The 18,582-nt window shown below is 40.9% G+C and overlaps 1 protein-coding gene across 1 annotated transcript; it reads right to left on the reverse strand.

Annotated features, from left to right (window-relative positions):
- Positions 1–816: 816 nt before the first annotated feature.
- On the reverse strand, positions 817–18,171 carry LOC105004649 (plasminogen activator inhibitor 2-like). The gene is made up of 8 exons (XM_010862326.1): positions 18,134–18,171; positions 13,485–13,664; positions 9,095–9,214; positions 7,321–7,449; positions 6,564–6,681; positions 3,410–3,552; positions 2,559–2,723; positions 817–2,019 (listed from the first exon to the last, which is right to left on the reverse strand). The coding sequence occupies exons 2-8, from the start codon at positions 13,653–13,655 to the stop codon at positions 1,615–1,617; spliced, it is 1,251 nt and encodes a 416-aa protein (XP_010860628.1). The 5' UTR covers positions 13,656–13,664; positions 18,134–18,171; the 3' UTR covers positions 817–1,614.
- Between the last annotated feature and the right edge of the window lie 411 nt (positions 18,172–18,582).

Consider the following 18,582-nt stretch of genomic DNA (forward strand, 5'->3'; position numbering starts at 1 on the left):
GGGGACGACAGAGGATGAGATGGCTGGATGGCATCACTGACTCGATGGACGTGAGTCTGAGTGAACTCTGGGAGTTGGTGATGGACAGGGAGGCCTGGCGTGCTGCGATTCATGGGGTCGCAAAGAGTCGAACACGACTGAGCAACTGAATTGAACTGAACTGAAGTCAAAGTCATGAGGCTACCTCTTTAGCCACCATGCTCCAGTGGGTCACCCATCCATGGCTTTCATCATAAAGAGGTCAACTCCTGGAATGCATTTTCAGGATCCAGCCACACTTCTGCAGCTAGGTCAAACTCCCTAATCCTCAGATCTTCTTTAGTTCTCAAGACTTAAATTATGTTCTTCTCTGCTGCTGATCCACTCAAAAGTGTTCAGTGCTATTTGAAGCAACACACTTAAAATAAGAAAACAAGGGTGTTTTCCACCCTTGTGCCCAGCTCATCTCTACCCCTCTGAACTCTCTGTCAACTCACTCAGTGATTATGACCTTGATGCTATGTCTGCAACCACTAGACTCGGTGTTTATTCCTGATGTTCTGATTTGAATACAGGGGTCCCCAAAGGACTCTGACCCAAACTATCATTTTGAATTTCTAGACGTTTTTCTGCTGTGATAAGGCAGTTCTAATCAATCTTTCACCCAACTCCACCCCACCCCCAACACTGGGGCCCCTTGCAAAGCAGTTGGTTATTCCCTTGGCTCCTTTATTCTGTTTGCTTGGGTCTCACAAATGACCTGTGATGCCTGATTTCTGAGAAACAAGATAAGCAGGTCTTATAACCTAAAGACCTAGTAGAATGTAAACAAGCAAATGGTTTGTGAAAATAGGTTTATTTCTATATTTTTGCAACCTTACATAAGTTACAGCCACATGTATGTGATACATAATGCTAGACATTTGTTTAGAAATGCACACAATATGTATTTCCCTGTTGTTCAATGCTTTCTTCTAGGCTTCTATTACAAAAGGTCATGGAAGGCTGCCTACTTATCCTTCATTATAAGAACAAATACATATGCATGCATGCTTAGTGACTAAGTCATGTTTGACTTATTGTAACCCCACGGACTGTAGCTTGCTAGGCTCCTCTGTCAATGGAATTCTCCAGGCAAGAACACTGAAGTGGGTAGCTATTTCCTTCTCCAGGGGGTCTACCTGACCCAGGGATCGAACTCAGGTATCCTGCATTGCAGGTGGATTCTCCATCCTCTGAGCCACCAGGGAAGCCCACAAATACATATTTTTCCTTAGAAAGAAAAATAAGTGATACCTGGCTTCTGTAAATGTATCACCTATACTAGACAGCGACCATAATAAAAAAAAAAACAGTATATAAAATAATAAATAATACAGTAAAAGTTAATGCTATAAAATAAACCGAGAGTAAGAAAGAACTAAATGAGATATCATCCCATTTTAGAAGGCCAAATGATTAATAGGGGGGTAATGTTATGATTCACAGATGTCACGCTATGTCTGTGTTTCTAGTTAGTGTGTAATAAAAGTTTTTCAGAAAAACAGAAACATGCAGAGAAGTTTTGGCACTTGGAGAAATCCTGAGGCTTACACTCATTTTACAAATTCCTGTGCAGAAATAGAAACTTTCAATTTAGGGTGAGGCAAATCTGCCCCAAAAGAGGATGCTCTTGGTTATCTTGTGCATGATAAAGAAGAGGAAAGGATGGTCTGCCACGAACTGCGGGCCTCCGTGGCCTGTTCTCCCTGTCATGATGGCCCCAGTGCCGGCAGCAGCCTCAGTGCCCTCCTCGTTCACTTCCACCGAAGCCTGATGGAACACTTCAGACAGAAACAGGTCATTCTTTCCCGACATGCCTGAGAAATTGGCTCGGCCCTGGCTGAAGGCATCGCCCATGCCCATGCTTGTGAGAATGGTCTTGAGTTCATAACGCTCTTCTAATTTGAACTCGGGGATGTACACCACCACGTCATCCTCTGCCATGGTGTCTTTGCTGAGCCACTTGTTGAGTTTGTCATAGGTGATTTCACTTTCTAGCTATGAATCCAAAACATAAAAAAACCAATGAATGCTTAGCAGAGAAGGACAACAACCTCTAATGTTGACAACCAATGACTTCACGATATTGTAGGTGATATTAAAACTTAATAGTTTGGTAAAAATTTTGCAAGAAGATAGCATGTATGACATGTGTTTAAGACTTATGAATGACAATGGGAAATCTGGCACAGTTCCTCTCAAACCAGTTCACGTATTCAAACTGCACACCATTTCCTCAGGGGTAGGTATATTCGAGGGTTTCCCAGATGGCTCAGTGATAAAGAATCCACCTGCCAATGCAGGAGACGTGGGTTTGATTATTGAATGGGGAAGATCCCCTGGAGAAGGAAATGGCAACTGACTTCAGTAATCTTGCCTGGGAAACCCCATGGACAGAGGAGCATGGTGGGCTACCGTCCAGGGGGTCTCAAAGTGTTGGGCCTGACTTAGGGACTAAATAGCAACAACAACAGCAGACGTGTGCAAAGGTGAGTTTAGCCCCAGAAGTTTAAAACAATGGAAGTTGGAATTCTTACCAACTCCAAGCCCGTAGAGGATTCAGCAATTCCATCTGGGAGCAGCAGGAACATACTGACATCGCCAGCATATGGGAGTTCTAGAATCTGGACCTTCAGATCTGCTATGTATCCAATGTTTAGCTTTTCATTCAGGAACATCATCTCTACTGATTTGCGCTGAGTCTAAAGTAATTAAAAAGTAAAATATGAAAGTTGATAGTAAGATGTCAAAAGATTTACAATCAGACATAAAAGAGAATGGGTTATGCTTTCATGCTAAAGAAATATGTTTTTCAAAAATTAAAAATTTGTTTTGAAATTTGTTTAGAAATGTCAAAATATATTTAAAAAATAAAATTTATTATTTGCATATTCTCACAGTGATTCTGATCTATTTCGTTATTTTCAAGATAGTACCCATTAGTAATAAGATCGACAGTTATAATAATACTAAAACATTTGTTCAGTACTTACTAGGGGTCAAGAACTCTGCAAAATCTCATTGAATCTTTATAACAACCTTTTAGGTTGGAAATTATCATACTAGTTTCACAAATCAAAAAATGGAATGCATGAACCGGAAGTAACATCATAGCTGGTCAGCAGTAGAGCCTAAATGTGAGTCCAGAATTGTGTAATTATAAAGCCCATGGTCTTTACCATTACTCATATGACCTCTCAGAAAATTACTGAGTGCAATTCGGGAAACTAAAAGAGTCAATAAACTATCCAGTGTGCATAACATATAACTATTAATAGCAAATCATGCATGGGTATCAATGAGTGGTCCCTAATTATTCTTTCTCTATTTTGTCAAAGGCCCTAAACTCTATGTTAAGAAAATTCAATTTGTTGTTATTGTTTCATACCGAGTTCACACGGAAAGGATAAAGTCCTTTTAATTTCTTCTGAAATGGAGTCTTCCACCTTCCTTTGAAGTAGACAGCATTCACCAGGACCATCTTGGTGTCTACATCAACAGAACCTTCAGGTAGCAAGTTTGGGATTTTGCCTACAGAAAATATGATATATGTTTAGGTTTTATGATTAACAATTATAAAGTCATTATGATTTCTTGAGTCTTTTGAGTCACCATCAAGCTCAGCATCCACATTTATCATACTCTGAAGAGATGCTGATAGTCACTTTCAAATTTTTCTCTTAATTTATTTAAATCATAAGTAAAACCCAGACCAAATTTTTCAGGTTTGCAAACTTCAAGAGAAAATAAAGAAGTAATATAATTATGATTTAGAATTACTATCAGACTTGGAATATTTTTTTAAAGTTTCTTTTTTAAATTTAAATTTCCTTTGGCCACACTGTGCTGCATACAGGATTTTATTTCCCTGACCATGAATTGAACCTGCATCCCTTGCTTTGAGAGTGCAGAGTCTTAACCCCTGGACCACCAGAAAAGTCCCAGAAAATTTTAAATTCCTTTTATACTGTTTTCTCAAAGTTTTGTAGTTATATGAAGTTAGTTCATTCAGATGGGAGTGAAAAAGGGACTCAAGGAATATAATGGGCTTCCCTGGTGGCTCAGATGGTAAAGAATATGCCAGCAATGCGGGAGACCCAAGTTCGGTTACTGGGTGGTGAAGATCCCCTGGAGAAGAGAATGGCAACCCACTCCAGTATTCTTGCCTGGAGAATTTCATGGGCAGAGGAGCCTGGTGGGCTGCAGTCCATGGGATCGCAAAGAGATGGACACAATTTAGTGACTAACACTAACAAGGACTATAATAGTGCATTTCCCCAGTAAGTCACTAGGGCTTCTTCTAGATCTGGTCTTGACAGCCCATGGGTCTACTGATTCACCCAAAAACAATGTTTTGGAAGTTGTGATAGACCTACATAAGGAATAGCACAGATTCCATTAAGTAATAAAGGAAGAATTGTCCTGGGGAGGCTTAGAATACTGGAGCGACATTCTAAATCATTTAGGAAAAAAAGTGCAATTAGTTCTGTAAGAGAGCTGAATAATGCAGAGAACTGTGACAACACAGAGAAGGGAGTGAATGATTGAGCCCAAAAAAGTTCCCAGAAATAATAATATCTGAGTGTGATTTTTTTTAAGTTAATTTAAGAAACAGCCCATTTATAGTGAATACCTGCTCTGTAGTATTTCAACCACATTATTTTATTTAACCTCACAACCACTCTAGTAAGGGAGTATTATTGGTGTCATTTTACACAAGAAGGAAATCAACCCTTCATTGGAAGGACTGATACTGAAACTGAAGCTCCAATACTTTGGCCACCTGATGGGAAGAGTTGACTCATTCGGAAAGACGCTGATGCTGGAAAGACTGACAGCAAGAGGAGAAGGTGGCAACAGAGGATAAGATGGTGAGATGGCATCACTGGCTCAATGGACATCAGTTTGAGCAAACTACAGGAGATAGTGAAGGACAGGGAAGCCTGGCATCCTGCAATTCATGGGGTGGCAGAGTCGGGCAAGACTTAGCAACAGAACAACAATGCAAATGGACACTATAGTGAGATATTAGTAACCTTTCCAAGGTCACAATGCTTGAGAACTGGTCAGAATTCCACCATCTTCCATTTCTACTGACAGATATGGGACTCAAGCGAAAAGGTCAGTACTCTTGCCTAGAAAATTCCATGGATGAAGGAGCCTGGTGGGCTACAGTCCATGGGGTCACAAAAAGTTGAACATGACTGAGCGACTTCACTTCACTTCACTTGGAAATCTGCTGGGACTTTATTTAACTTTGTGACACATAGTATTTGATCATAACAAGGAAAAAAGAAATATTTTCTCAAATTATTATAAAAATCATTCCAAATGACTATTTGGCATTTTTGCAATTCCACTCATTGATTTATAGCCATTCACCACAAATGCTTAGAAAGAAGAGAAATTCTTGCTGTTCTCAAAAAAGCAAAGCTTTCATGTGTCTCTTTAATTTTGCAATCTGCTTTGACTTTCATTTCTGTTAAATCTTCACTTTCTCTGCTTTCTTTTTGTCAGTGGTGTTTCAGTCTTTTAAAGCAGTAATTTAAAAATCTAGAAATGAAGAACTGAAGTAGGTCAACTATTTTTAGAGAAATAATACTTTTTTCAATTCTACAGAACTTAATACAAGTGTTTTTTTCTATTATGGTAGCTAAGAAAGCAGGATAGCATACTATGACTTGAAATAATGTTTTAAACATAGGATGTAGGGGTTTCCCTAGTAGTCCAGTGGCTAATATTCCATGCTTCCAATGCCAAGGGCCCATATTCAATCCCTGGTTGAGGGAACTAGATTTCACATGCCACAACTGCGACCCAACACAGCCAAATAAAAATGTATTTAAAAGTAAATAAATAAACATGGGAGATAAGTGAAAATATGTTTTATGCATTAAGATATCAAACTCTTTGAGCATTAAATTGAAGAATTCCAGAATTAGACTAAAGCTCAGAAGAAGCGGGAACCCCAGATGTACCACTAACCGATAGTGGCATCTTAGATGAGTCAGTTAAGAACCAAGGACATGTGTAACCAAGGTAGAAATAGCTTAGATGATCAATGACAGATGAAGCAGGGACTGAAAGAAATTGACAACATACTGACTCTGAATGGTGCAATAGAAGAAAGAGTTAAAGTTTTATGATCTCTCCTTTTTCCATTGCTGATATTCTTACACCAATTACTCAGTTGACAACTGTGCCTTTGTTCTTTACGTTTGTTCATAGTGAACATAAAGTCACAATTATTTCAGTACTGATATTTCCTATGTTAGAAAAGATCTGCCTCTTCTTACATTCTATTCTAAGGTAATAATCCAAAACCAGATTATTGAAATTCTGAATATATATCTTCTATTAGGATGCCTCCGTTATTTTTTTTTCTCACTTAAAACACCACTAAGCTCCACAAGTATCAAGTTACATAAGCCAAAATAACTAAGGCTGGGATTAAGAGTTAAGTTTAAGGACTTAAAAAAAAAAAAAAAAAGTCAGAGTTTTCTATCTGGAAAGAAGAGCAGAAACTATTTCCTTGGGTTTACCTTTAGTTTGGGTCTTGACCCAGGAATTAATCTTTTTTCTGGTGTCTTCTGCACGTTCTAGGAAGTCCACCGCCTGGGGTTCTGTAGAGTAATATTTCTTGGAGAGTTGCATGTATTCCTTTAAAGTGAAAACAATAATGACAAGGGTTATATAGACTATACACCCAGCAAGTGAAAGTGTTACTTGCTCAGTCGCCTCGGACTCTGTGACTCCACGGACTGTGGACCACCAGGCTCCGTCTGTTCATGGACTTCTCCAGGCAGGAATACTAGAATGGGTTGCCATGCCCTTCTCCTGGATACCCCACAAGCAATGGTGTGATTGTAAATTACAGGTTTCCTGTCAAGATTGGGGAGCCTGAAGAATGGGTAGCGGGGTGGCTGGGGCGCTGATTATGCGCTCTTTCGACCGCCGCCCACCCCAATCCAGTCCCTACTGCATTTGTTCTCCTGCCTACTGTGCGTTATGAACAGAGTACAGAAGGAGAGGTTGGGCGTGGGGTTAGCGGTTCTGGGAATAGCTGTGTCCGCCTCCTGACTTGTGACTTTACACGTAGGGTTTTTACAGTAGAAAGAGGAAGCACCCACGGAGGGAGCGTAAGCATAACTGCGTTGGATCTTGTCCCATGGACTCGCAGAGCCTTAGCGAGCCCGAGTGGAATTCTGACCCACTGGGAATGAATCAGAGAAAACAGCTTTGACAGTGACCTCATTGCAAGTTTGGGGCCCTGCCATTTAAATCGCAGGTTTCACTCACTTCCTTGAATCTTGCAGACTTCTCTCCAAACAGCATATTGGCACTTTCCAATAAATACTCCCCCGTGGACGCGTTGATGGCATTGCTGAGAGAACGGAAGGATGAATGGATTTTCCCCGCAGCTTGTGCCTTAAAAGGAAAGGAGGGATTCGTTTTATATAACTCAGGACTCCTAAACAAGATATTTCTGAAGCAATAGTATTTTTTTCTAGGATATCAATAAAATGCTGTATTAAAATATACTTTTTTCTGTCACTTTGAAGGTAACTCTGAGGAAATACTGTTGATATAGATGTAGTACATTAAAATTTATCAGATAAGTTTTTACTTGTTTCAGATTTTGCTCTGCCTATGGATTGGATTTAACTGTGACAGAACTGAGATCCTAGAAAAAGTCAGGTTCCTTCGATACTTTAGCTAAACTATAAAGTCACTAAGCAATTTTTATTATATTAAAATGTCACCTTAGAAATGTTCTTTAAATATTTATTTAACTTCAACAAGTCCCATGGCATAATTAAGGGGTAGTCTGTGGAATGGAAAATCTGGAGTTTAGAAAACATAAAATTGAGGGGAATTCCAATCCTCAACCTGAAGTTTGCAAGCATGATGACAGACACAGGGCTTAGTCACAGAAACAGCTGGGTGAAGCCAAGGTCAGAGCCCTGAAGATGGACCACCTGCTGTCCACCCAGACCTGGCAGAATCGCCATATTGAAGAGGCCCTCTCTCTATCCTGAGTCTGTAATTCCCTGGGTGACAGGCAGGTGGAGCATCAGCGTTCCCAGGAAGGAACCTGTGAGAGGTATCTCCCCATGACCTAACTCAGGGGTGTGATAGTGGAAATTGTTTACCAACAGAAGCCCACCTATACCAGCCTCTTATAATGTAGCTGGATGGCTGGTGTTTACGGAAGTGAATTACTGGGAAAAGATATTATTAATCTGAGATAGACTAGATGAATGGATGATAGATAGATAGTAGATGATGATCATGATAATGACGATAAATAAGTAGATAGATTGTTATTGTTCAGTTGCTAATTATGATGATGATAGACTGGCAGATAGGGAGATAGATACTGATAGATAGTAGATGATGATCATAATGATGACAATAGATGGATAGATGTGTGCTCATGCTCAGTTACTTGGGTATGTGCAGCTTTTCGAGACTCTTTGGACTGTATCCCACCAGGCTCCTCTGACTATGGGATTTTTCTAGCAAGAAGACTGCAGTGGATTGCCATTTCCTGCTCCAGGGGATCTTGCCACCCAGGGACTGAACCCACATGTCCTGCGTTTCCTGCACTGCAGGCGGATTCTTTACCACTAAGCCATTGGGGAAGCCCTGGATAGATAGAGAGGAGATAAAGGATATGTGAAGGTCAGAGACATCTCCTGAAGTCAACAAGCCTGGCCGTCTCCATTATTCAATTAGTTGTCACCCTTGACTCTGGAAATCTGCATTCACACGTATATTCTAGGAGTCTCTACATTGGCTTTAGAATACATTATACATACCCAACTAATGGCAGAGTGATGTGACAGAATTTAGAAACAGTCTTGACCTGGAAGTCATAAAACCTGGATTCTACCCCAGCTCTGCCCTTCCTTATCAGAGTGACTGTAAGATATTCACTCAAGGACTGTGAGTCTTAGTTTTCTACTGTAAAAGGTGGACGTTGTACTAGGTTTCTTCATAAATATTGTGACTTTATAACAAGTTTCTGGAAGCAAAATACAAAAGAACTAGGAACAGATGAGTCAGATACCTGCAAAATAGCATCAGGATAGGTGTCCCTCTGGATCTGCTGCGTGAAATCACAACAGGTGAGGCTCTGTGGGGTCACTGGGGTGCCTTTGTGGACTCCAACTTGGTTAAACTGAAGCACCTACAATTGGAATTCGAGAAAACTGGGTACATTTTTCTGCTGCATTATTTAGCTTTTAAATCAATGGCTGTCAGGTACCTCTTGGTGGTCCTACGTCTAGTTCCCTGCCTTTGTATCTGGGCAACAAGTCAGTGAGATTCCCTTCATAGGAATTAGCATGAGTTATTTTATACTAATTCAAATACTGGCCATTTTGACAATATTTTTCTTTATTATGAGATGATTTATAACATTTTAATTAAATTATCACTCAACTCATAAATTGCCTTGAAAGAAGTAGCAAGGTTAACTCCTGACCTTTATTCTCTCTATTCAGTGGCCTTACATGATATACCCTTCTGTGATGGTTTAGACGCTAAGTCGTGTCCGACTCTTGCAACCCCATGGACTGTAGCCTTCCAGGCTCCTCTGTCCATGGGATTCTCCAGGCAAGAATACTGGAGTGGGTTGCCATTTCTTCTCCAGAGGATCTTTCCAACCCAGGGATGGAACCAGGGTCTCCTGCATTTCAGGCAAATTCTTTACTGACTTAGCTACAAGGGGAGCCCTTTATACCCTTCTAATCTGTCAAAAATTAGCAGCCACAGCTATCTTAAGCACAAAAACAAGTTGCTCAGTATTACCAGGGGTCATCTAAAACATTTCCACAAATGTTATTTACACATGAAGAAATCCCCCACTTCTGTCCATGTTGGGGGCAGATGGCAGGAGTCAGAAGACAATATGAATTTCTTTTTAAAAACATTTTCATTTATGGATTTATTTAGCTGCCCCCGGTTGAGGCAGGCAGCATCTTTAGCTGAGGCATGCAGGATCTTTAGTTTCCACATGTTCCCCGACCAGGGATCAAACCCAAGCCCTCTTGCATTGGGAGCACAGAGTCGTAGCCCCTGGATCACCAGGAAGTCCCAATGTGAATTTCTTTACGTTGTAAGTGGCAGATCCAGGTAACAGTGAAGCTGGCAGGTGAAGATTTGCCCTGGAAGGTGCTCAGGTCCCCTCTCCAATATCGTAGACTCCTCAGCTTGGCCCTGCTACCACCCACCCACCCCCACCTCCAGCATCTCTTGGGTCCCAGCCCCATAGGGCCCCAGGCAGGGAGGAGCTTATTGGTTAATGCGTTGATGGAGGAGGTTCTGACAAGGGAAGGAATGCAAGTTTGTCCAGCAGATGGTGAATTTCTAGGCTAGAAGGAGAGGTGTTAGGATTTCTGGGATCTTTCTCTGCTCTTCAGATCATATATTATAAGTTCCTACCTAATACTCTCTGAAAAGAAGCTGTCTGACTGCCGCTACACAAGGGGGACTATGGACTATTTTGTGTAAGAGCTTCTCTGGTTGTCCTACCTTTTAAGGAAGTTGACCCATAAGTCAGGGTCTCTGGGCAGCACTGAAGCCCTTTTGAGTCATGGCAAGAGTCCTTGCAAGTGTGGGGCATGTGAAATGACCCTGAGCCAGGCTGGGGCAGGTACCCTGCCCAGAGAGGCAGCCTGCCCTGGGCCGGTCTGTGGCCTTATCCTAAAGATAAGAGCTGGGTAAAAATACTCCTGCAAATCTCAAATTGTCTGTGCTCTGTAAGAGAGTATATATTTATTCTGTTTACCCTTTTTTCCACTACAACTGTTCTAGCTTTACCAGCTACACCTGTTCCCAACTGTGTGTGGCCTCTTCCTGCCCTAATTTTCTCATCTGTAATGTGAGTATGGTAATCAGAGCACCTACCTCATAGGATTTTGTTTTCTGTGGATAAATTCCTAAAACATTCAGATGCCTGGATGGGGCATTGTATGTATCAGCTAAGAAAACAATTAGTTTTACCATGTACCTCTCCAGTTAACTGTAATTTTCATACCCATCTTGCCAGATACATATTTCCATTCACATTTTTAAAATAAGACAGTTACCACTAGACTCTTTTGAGTTATCAAATGGTGTTTAAGAGGTCTGCAACTAATGTACAAAATATGTGGTTAGCAATCCACATTACATATGATCAGATTAATATAGTTCATGGGTACAGAATGTCTCCCATCCAAATACTAACCAGGCCCAGCCCTGTTTAGCTTCCAAGATCGGGAGGGTTCAGGGAGGTATAGGCATAGACCGTACAGAGTTTCTTTTAGGGGAGATGAAGATATTCCAAAATTAGATTGTGGTGATGGCTGCACAATTCTTGTGAATATACTAAGAACTACTGAATTATAAACTTTAAATGGGTGAAATTTATGAAATGTGAATTAGAAATCAGCAAAGCTGTTCTTAAAAAGTAAAATAAAAAAATAAGAAAGCTGAGGCTCAGAGCATTAAATGTCTCCACTTACACACCTAGTAAGTGGCATAGCCATCAACCAAAGACAGGCAGGGTCTGTCCCCAAAGTCCAGGCTTTCACCTCCAAACCAAAGAGTGTCTCCTCTTTTTTGGTAGAGAATTAAGCCAATTTGCCTTTGAATTTTAGAATCTCCCCATGTAGCAGAGTTACAAGAAAACTACTGTATATAAAATCCTTGTCCCATGTGGAGAAAATACCTTCCAAACACAGAAAAACTGTGTTGTACCCCGAGTGACCAATAAGTTACTTTTCCTCTAGTATCAAAGTCAAGGTTTTTACTTTTAGCACCTAGAGCACTTTGTTTGGCATTTGTCTTCAAAAAAAAAAAGGTTCTGATTCCTTTACATTTAGAAAGATTTCCCTGGTGGTCCACTGGTTAAGACTCCATGCTTCCAATGCAGGGGGCATGGGTTCGAGCCCTGGGCAGGGAACTAACATTCCACATGCCTCATAGCATGGCCAAAAACTAAATAAAAAAAAAAAAAATGAAGTCCTTGATGTTTTCTAAAGTTTTTAATGGAGTTCACTGCCTTTATTTATTTATTTTTTCAAGGCAAAGAAAATAAAGGGGAAGGAGTTTTGCAAAATGTGGCTGGTATCAGGGAGTTGAGCAACGGGGCTTTGTCGTAAGTCTTCACGTTTAAACTCTCACAAACACAGAGAGCGAAGCTCCCATCCTTTTTCCTCCTGCGGTGAGATTGGCTAACACTCTGTGTGAGCCACTCCGAACAAGTCCTGTCTTAAATGGGTCACCGTGTACCTCGAAGACTGTATCCATCTATCTGTATTCACACACTCAGGTGTGATTCTTACAAGAAACTCAACAGTAGCCAGCGGCATTCTGGTGTGACTGACAGCAGCCTCCATGCGTGTGGGAAACCAGAGCTTGTACTCATAGCATTCAATGCTAATGTCTATATAAATGGGACTAGGAAAGAATTTTAATGGTATAATTACCTTGTCTTGTCTCGGACCCAGGGAAGACAGGATCCTGTGAATTTTTTTAATTAATTAATTTATTTTAATTGAAGGCTAATTACTTTAGAATATTGTAGTGGCTTTTGCCCTACATTGACAAGAAGGATCATGTGAATTTTAATAGCGCTGCATTCATCCCATAGGTTGATTGCCGTGTACAGGCAAACTAGTTCGACGTATTTCCATAGACCCAGACTCAATGAAAGGGTCCCCTGACTGACTTGGTGTCCATTCACCAAGGAAGGAGGCCAGTGGCCCTGACAGAAATCCCCCACGGTGCTGTGCCACTCCTGACCACCTTGACATTGAGGATTGGCCATCCCGTCAGCCCCATTTTGTTGACATGAGCTCACGGGGTGGAGAATGTTGGCTGAGGCCCTCTGAAGTCATGGTGCTGTCTGTGCCTCCCCCAGAGTGCAGAGACCGAGCTCTGGGACAGTTTTTTTTTTTTTTTTTTCTCTTCGTAGCACTCTCAAAACCACTAAGAGGAATTCTTTACATAAATGGAAGGAGCCTGAGATGAGAGGACAGAAACCAGAGGAACCCCTGGGAAAGGTGCTTTAGTCCCACTGCCCATACGTCAGTGACACTTGTTTTAAAACCCATAAGAGGTAAAGCACACAAATCCTTTGAAAAATATAAACATTATCAGATGTCAGATATGGTCACTATTAACTATTTCTAACATTGTAGGACAAGAAACTCTGATAATCCTCCTGCTATATCAACCATTGAGGGTTTCTGTGGTTTGGCTCTTTTATAGATTTGAATCTAAGTAACACATGCTATAATGGTTTGTGATGATTGCTGAGGACACGGATTCAATACCTGGTGGGGGAACTAAGATTCCACAAGCCGCTGACTTTGTTATAGTCCAGATACCACAAGCATATAATCAGATCAGTTCTGCAATTCAGTTCAGGAATCCTTCAGTCCCAATTGGGAACGTAAACAGAAACTTACTTGGGCTATCTGGTCTGCAGTATTGCCCCGGGCGCCCAGGTAGACCATGGCCACGGTGGAGGAGATGCTCCAGGGACAGAAGAAGATATTCTGGGTGTTGGCGCTTGTATTTGCAAGATGCTTGAAGAAATTGAGGGCAAAGATTGTATTTGCCACATTAAGTTCTTCCATTGTCTCAATCTAGAAGGAAAATGAGGAAAAGCAACAGCTCTACGAGATGACTCAACATTTTGAGGATGTCAGCGGCATAGTACAGGCTGTACCCTTCACAGGGCAGGGGTTCCCTCTCTGTTCTCCCTTCACTGAACAGGGTCAGCAGCATTGTGACCCGGGGACCTGTGCAGCCACAAAAGGTTCCACTCTCGGTGCAATGCGCTGCTGTCACAACACGGCAGTTCCTTAATGATTTTATACAAAGGGTCTTGCCTGCATTTCCCTTTTGCACTGGATCCTGCAAATTACACAACTGATCCTGAGATAGAGAGAACAGTCCTATGATGTGTGGTGACCCTCCACCTCATAATAATGATAATAACAGCAATAACAATAAATAGCCCTGATTGAATTCTTAACTGTACAACAGATACTGTGTTCAACATTTTACCTGTACTAACCAGGTAATCCTTACACAAGCCCTGTGAGAAAGACACTGCTATTCTTGTGCTTACAAAGGAAAAAGCTACTGCCCAGAGAGAATCAGAAAAGTGACCCATGTCACTCAACTATAAGGAACAGGACTGGAAATTGAAGCCAGGTTGGTGGGTACCTCCAGGGTCATACTCTCAACTTCAGTGTTGTACCTACAAACACACATCACACATACAGACACACAAATACACACACAGGGGCCTTCCCTGGTGGCTCAGTCAGTAAAGAATCCACCTGAAATGCAGGAGACCATCTGCAACGCAGAAAACTCAGATTCGATGCCCAGGTTGGGAAGATCCCCTGGAGAAGGAAATGGCAACCCACTCCAGTGTTCTTGCCTGGGATATCTCATGGACAGAGGAGTCTGGTAGACTACAGTCCACAGAGTCACAAGAGTCCATGGACACGACTTAGTGACTAAACCATCACCATCGTACACACTAGAGGCAAATGCACAGATATTCAAATGCATGCCGCCTGCACACATACTCTTATTGGCCCCAGTGGAGATGGTCAAACTCCTTTCTAAAAGTGACCTAGACTCACCTTTCAAGAGTGGGGGTTTCACATCGCCCTATCTCCCATTCCTAGGCCCCCTCCACTCACTCACACACCACAGCCTTTCTTCCAAAGCTCCCCTGTGCTGAGCAGTTTGTTACTGGGAGTGCTGGAAAGGCCCCCTCCTCCCAACACCCCTAGCAGGGCAATCAACACCAGGTCCCCCTGCAGGGGTGGTCCTGGATATATGGAGCTCACACACACACACCATCCACCATCTGAAGATAAATAACAGACACATTTCCGTGACCTAAGACTCACAAGCAGCCAAATGCTTGGACACACCTGGGTGTGGGTGGGCACCTGCTGTTTCTAGCCAACAGATTGTATCTTATGTTTTCATAATGGCTTCAAACACACCCTGCACTTACCAAAATCTATAAATATACCAAGCAATGCTGACACTCATCACTCCACAGGAAACCTTCTGGGGACTGTGGCTGCAGAGCCACTGGGGGCGGCCCTGGAGGAGGCACTCTATAGCCATGGACTCCCTCAGCAGGGTCTCCAGGCTCATGGCTCCCTAGTCCATGGGTGTCTTATGTGAACATTCGGTTCATGAACATTTCTTGTGAAGAAAGTGATTGCCATTTGTATCAAAATTTCTCACATGAGTTACCACCCAATTGTATTTTATCAAGACAAAGTAGTAAATTCAATAAAATTTGTCCCTGAAACTCTCTCATGTCTTCTTGTCTCCTTTAATATTTGATATTCAACAGGATCAGCGTGAGGTACATAGAGGTTACATCCTGATGCCTAGAGAGGTTACTGCTACTGCTGCTGCTAAGTCGCTTCAGTCGTGTCTGACTCTGTGCGACCCCGTAGACGGCAGCCCACCAGGCTCCCCTGTCCCTGGGATTCTCCAGGCAAGAACACTGGAGTGGGTTGCCATTTCCTTCTCCAATGCATGACAGTGAAAAGTGAAAGTGAAGTCGCTCAGTCGTGTCCGACTCAGCGACCCCATGGACTGCAGCCTACCAGGCTCCTCCATCCATGGGATTTTCCAGGCAAGAGTACTGGAGTGGGTGTGATTGCCTTCTCTGCTACAGAGGTTAAGTAACTTATAAAAGGTCACAGAGTTTGTATGTAATGGTGCAGGGATTCAAGCTTCAGAAACCCACTCTGTCCAATGTCACTTACACTTTACTTGCTGATGGTGAATTACTATGTGTAAGAGTTTCACCCAGCTACTGGTTTGAGAAATGCTAGAAAGAGGAAATAAAAAGAGCAAGGAAGCCAGTTTTTGATACTTCTATAAGGTTTATTAAGGTTTTTAAAAGTCAGTTTCTTTTTTTGCTTGCTTCATCACTGAGATCAGATTAACCTGGGTGACAGAAATTTGTTTCCTCTTCCTTCTACATTTTAAAATCATCTTTATAATGAATTATTCCTGGGTAGATCCTTTTTTGCAAATTATCTCAAAAATATTTCAGAAACAGAGAATTAATAGCATAAATATTTCTCTATTGTGTATGAAAAAATAAAGAATCAGAGCTAGAAAAATAAACTTAAGCCTGGGAATTCCCCAGTGGTGCAGGGGCTAAGACTCTGAACTTTCATTGCTGAGGGCATGGGCTCAATCCCTGGTCAGTGAACTAAGATCCCACGGTCTGCACAGTGTGACCAATTAATTAATTAATGTAGGCCCCTCCTATACCCAATTATTTATAATGACCTGAATAGTCAGTCACTTTGACACTAACAAAATTTAAGTGTCAAGACAAACTAACAGTAAGGGCTTTTAATGCCAAATTAGAATTTCAGTTGACTGTGACTATTTTTTTAAAAAATTTAAAAAATGAGTAAGGACAAAAGTAAATCACCCCAGATGTATTTACTTGTTTTAAAAACATTTAAAGTTTATCTTTCAGATAGGTGCAATTAACTGCATTTAACATAAAAAATAATGTGTTATGTCTATATCACAGTTACCAAATTCCTTCAGCCTCACTGTTTTATTTAACTTGCATAATTACTTGTCTGATAAAGCTAGTAATTCCAGTTATACCAATGAGAATATGAAGACGTCCATAGCACAGCTAGTTTCAAAGCCTACACTAGCTTCTGATCCCAGCTCTAGTGCTGTTCCTACAGACCTTTCAAATAAGGTTTGAGGAGTTTATATTTGTAGAAATCTATGAATATATTTTATATGCTGCTGCTGCTGCTGCTAAGTCGCTTCAGTCGTGTCTGACTCTGTGCGACCCCATTAGATGGCAGCCCACCAGGCTCCTCTGTCCCTGGGATTCTCCATATATATATAATGTGTTTGTATGTGTCTTCTGACTCTACCACACGTCCACCTTGCATTTAAATGGGAGTCTGCCTAAGACCATGTAGAATCGAAGTCACTGAGTGACATCAGAATCTCTCAGAACAGGAAACACCTGTTGTGAATTTCTTAACACTAGAGTGAGCTACACAACTTCGACAATTTCTAGATATCATACTCTTAACTAACATTTAATATCATCTTTAGAGGAACAAACGGATGAAAAGCACGTGTGGGGCTGGTCTCTGTGATGTTTGTGTCGGTTCCTGCAACACAAGTTGACTAATGTGCCTCTGAAACTTGGCACAGGGGACAAGGAGCTCAGACCCACAGCCACAGTCCTGCTCACTGGCATCGAATGTTAGATTTGAGTGTGCTGTAGCATTTTTAGATGAATTTTTTTGTAGCAACACAGTGTAAATTTTTTGAAATTGACCAGAAAAATTAATGACACAGAAAAAACAATACTTCAAGGAAATTTCCCATTCCAAATTACCAAGTTTTGCCCCCACAAAATTAAAAACCTTTTCTGCACTTGATTCCTTTCATAATGAAGTTATTTGTTTATGGGATATTAAATTATTTATTGAACTATTACTTTAGTTGATCCAGCAACTAACTGGGCTCTTCTTTCTCTTTCACTAAACTGACCAATTAGCAAACTAAATTCAACAAGTATATTCTGGTATTGAATTGAACCACCCAGCTTTTTGCTTAATTTCTGGTTGTTTAAGATGAAAACTGAGTCCTCTTTTTGTCTTTCTCATATTTATACACACTTTATAAATTACTTTCAGTTACTAAAATAATCCTTTTTAATTGATCTGGCTATTTTCATTAAATTCAGTGCCAAACACTAACTAGTAAAGGATACACACATTCTGAGCTGTTTGGTAAAACTGACATCACAACTAGAATGTACATTTTGGTTTGATGAATGTTACATAGGCATGTGCTGGTCTCTGAGATTTAAGATTAGGTCTAACTTAATTTAATTCAAATCTTGAACCAAAATATTCTCAAACAAGCAACTAAACAAGAAAACACCATGAAATTTTTACTCATCCTCTGAAAACATCCCACAGTTTAATTTTCATTATATTAATAATACCAGTATGCAAAATAAAACCCTATTTCATAAATAGAGACAAAGAAATGACTGAAATACCTGGTTCTTCTCTGCCTGACAGGAAACGGTCTTCTGAGTGTTGTTAGAGTTCAGACATGGCAATGACTGGTTTTATAAAGCTCTGCCCCTCCCACATGGCATTTTTTTTTTCTCTCTATCTGTATCCTTTGAGTGATTCAACGTTTTACTCAGACATCATTAGAATAGAAATGCTTGTTTGCTAAGGCATCATTGAAGAAATTTGTTGGAAAGATGACATCATTCAGAAACTTAAGAATGTGGCAATACCTACATATGCCTCTTAAAATTAACTAAAATCTGTCAGCCCTAGTTTCAACATTCCCTTCTATAACTTGCTCTCCTCCTAAGAAATTCTACAATATCTCTTCTATCTTTTGCCAAGAATGGCCTGGGAGCTTCTTGCAATACTTAAAAGTAATGGAATCCTTTGTCTTTTGAATCTAGACAGCCCCCAAGCAATTCTTTGA

This window comes from Bison bison, unplaced genomic scaffold (assembly GCF_000754665.1).
Source record: "Bison bison bison isolate TAMUID 2011002044 unplaced genomic scaffold, Bison_UMD1.0 scf7180017864481, whole genome shotgun sequence".
Lineage (NCBI taxonomy): Eukaryota > Metazoa > Chordata > Mammalia > Artiodactyla > Bovidae > Bison > Bison bison.

Excerpts from the sequence above, each read along its gene's own strand:
- LOC105004649 (XM_010862326.1), bottom strand. The coding sequence starts at position 13,655 with ATGGAAGAACTTAATGTGGCAAATACAATCTTTGCCCTCAATTTCTTC. Across the intron at positions 2,724-3,409 it reads ATCCTTTCCGTGTGAACTCG|ACTCAGCGCAAATCAGTAGA; the intron begins GTATGAAACAAT and ends TAATTACTTTAG. Across the intron at positions 2,020-2,558 it reads CCTCTACGGGCTTGGAGTTG|CTAGAAAGTGAAATCACCTA; the intron begins GTAAGAATTCCA and ends TTGGATTCATAG.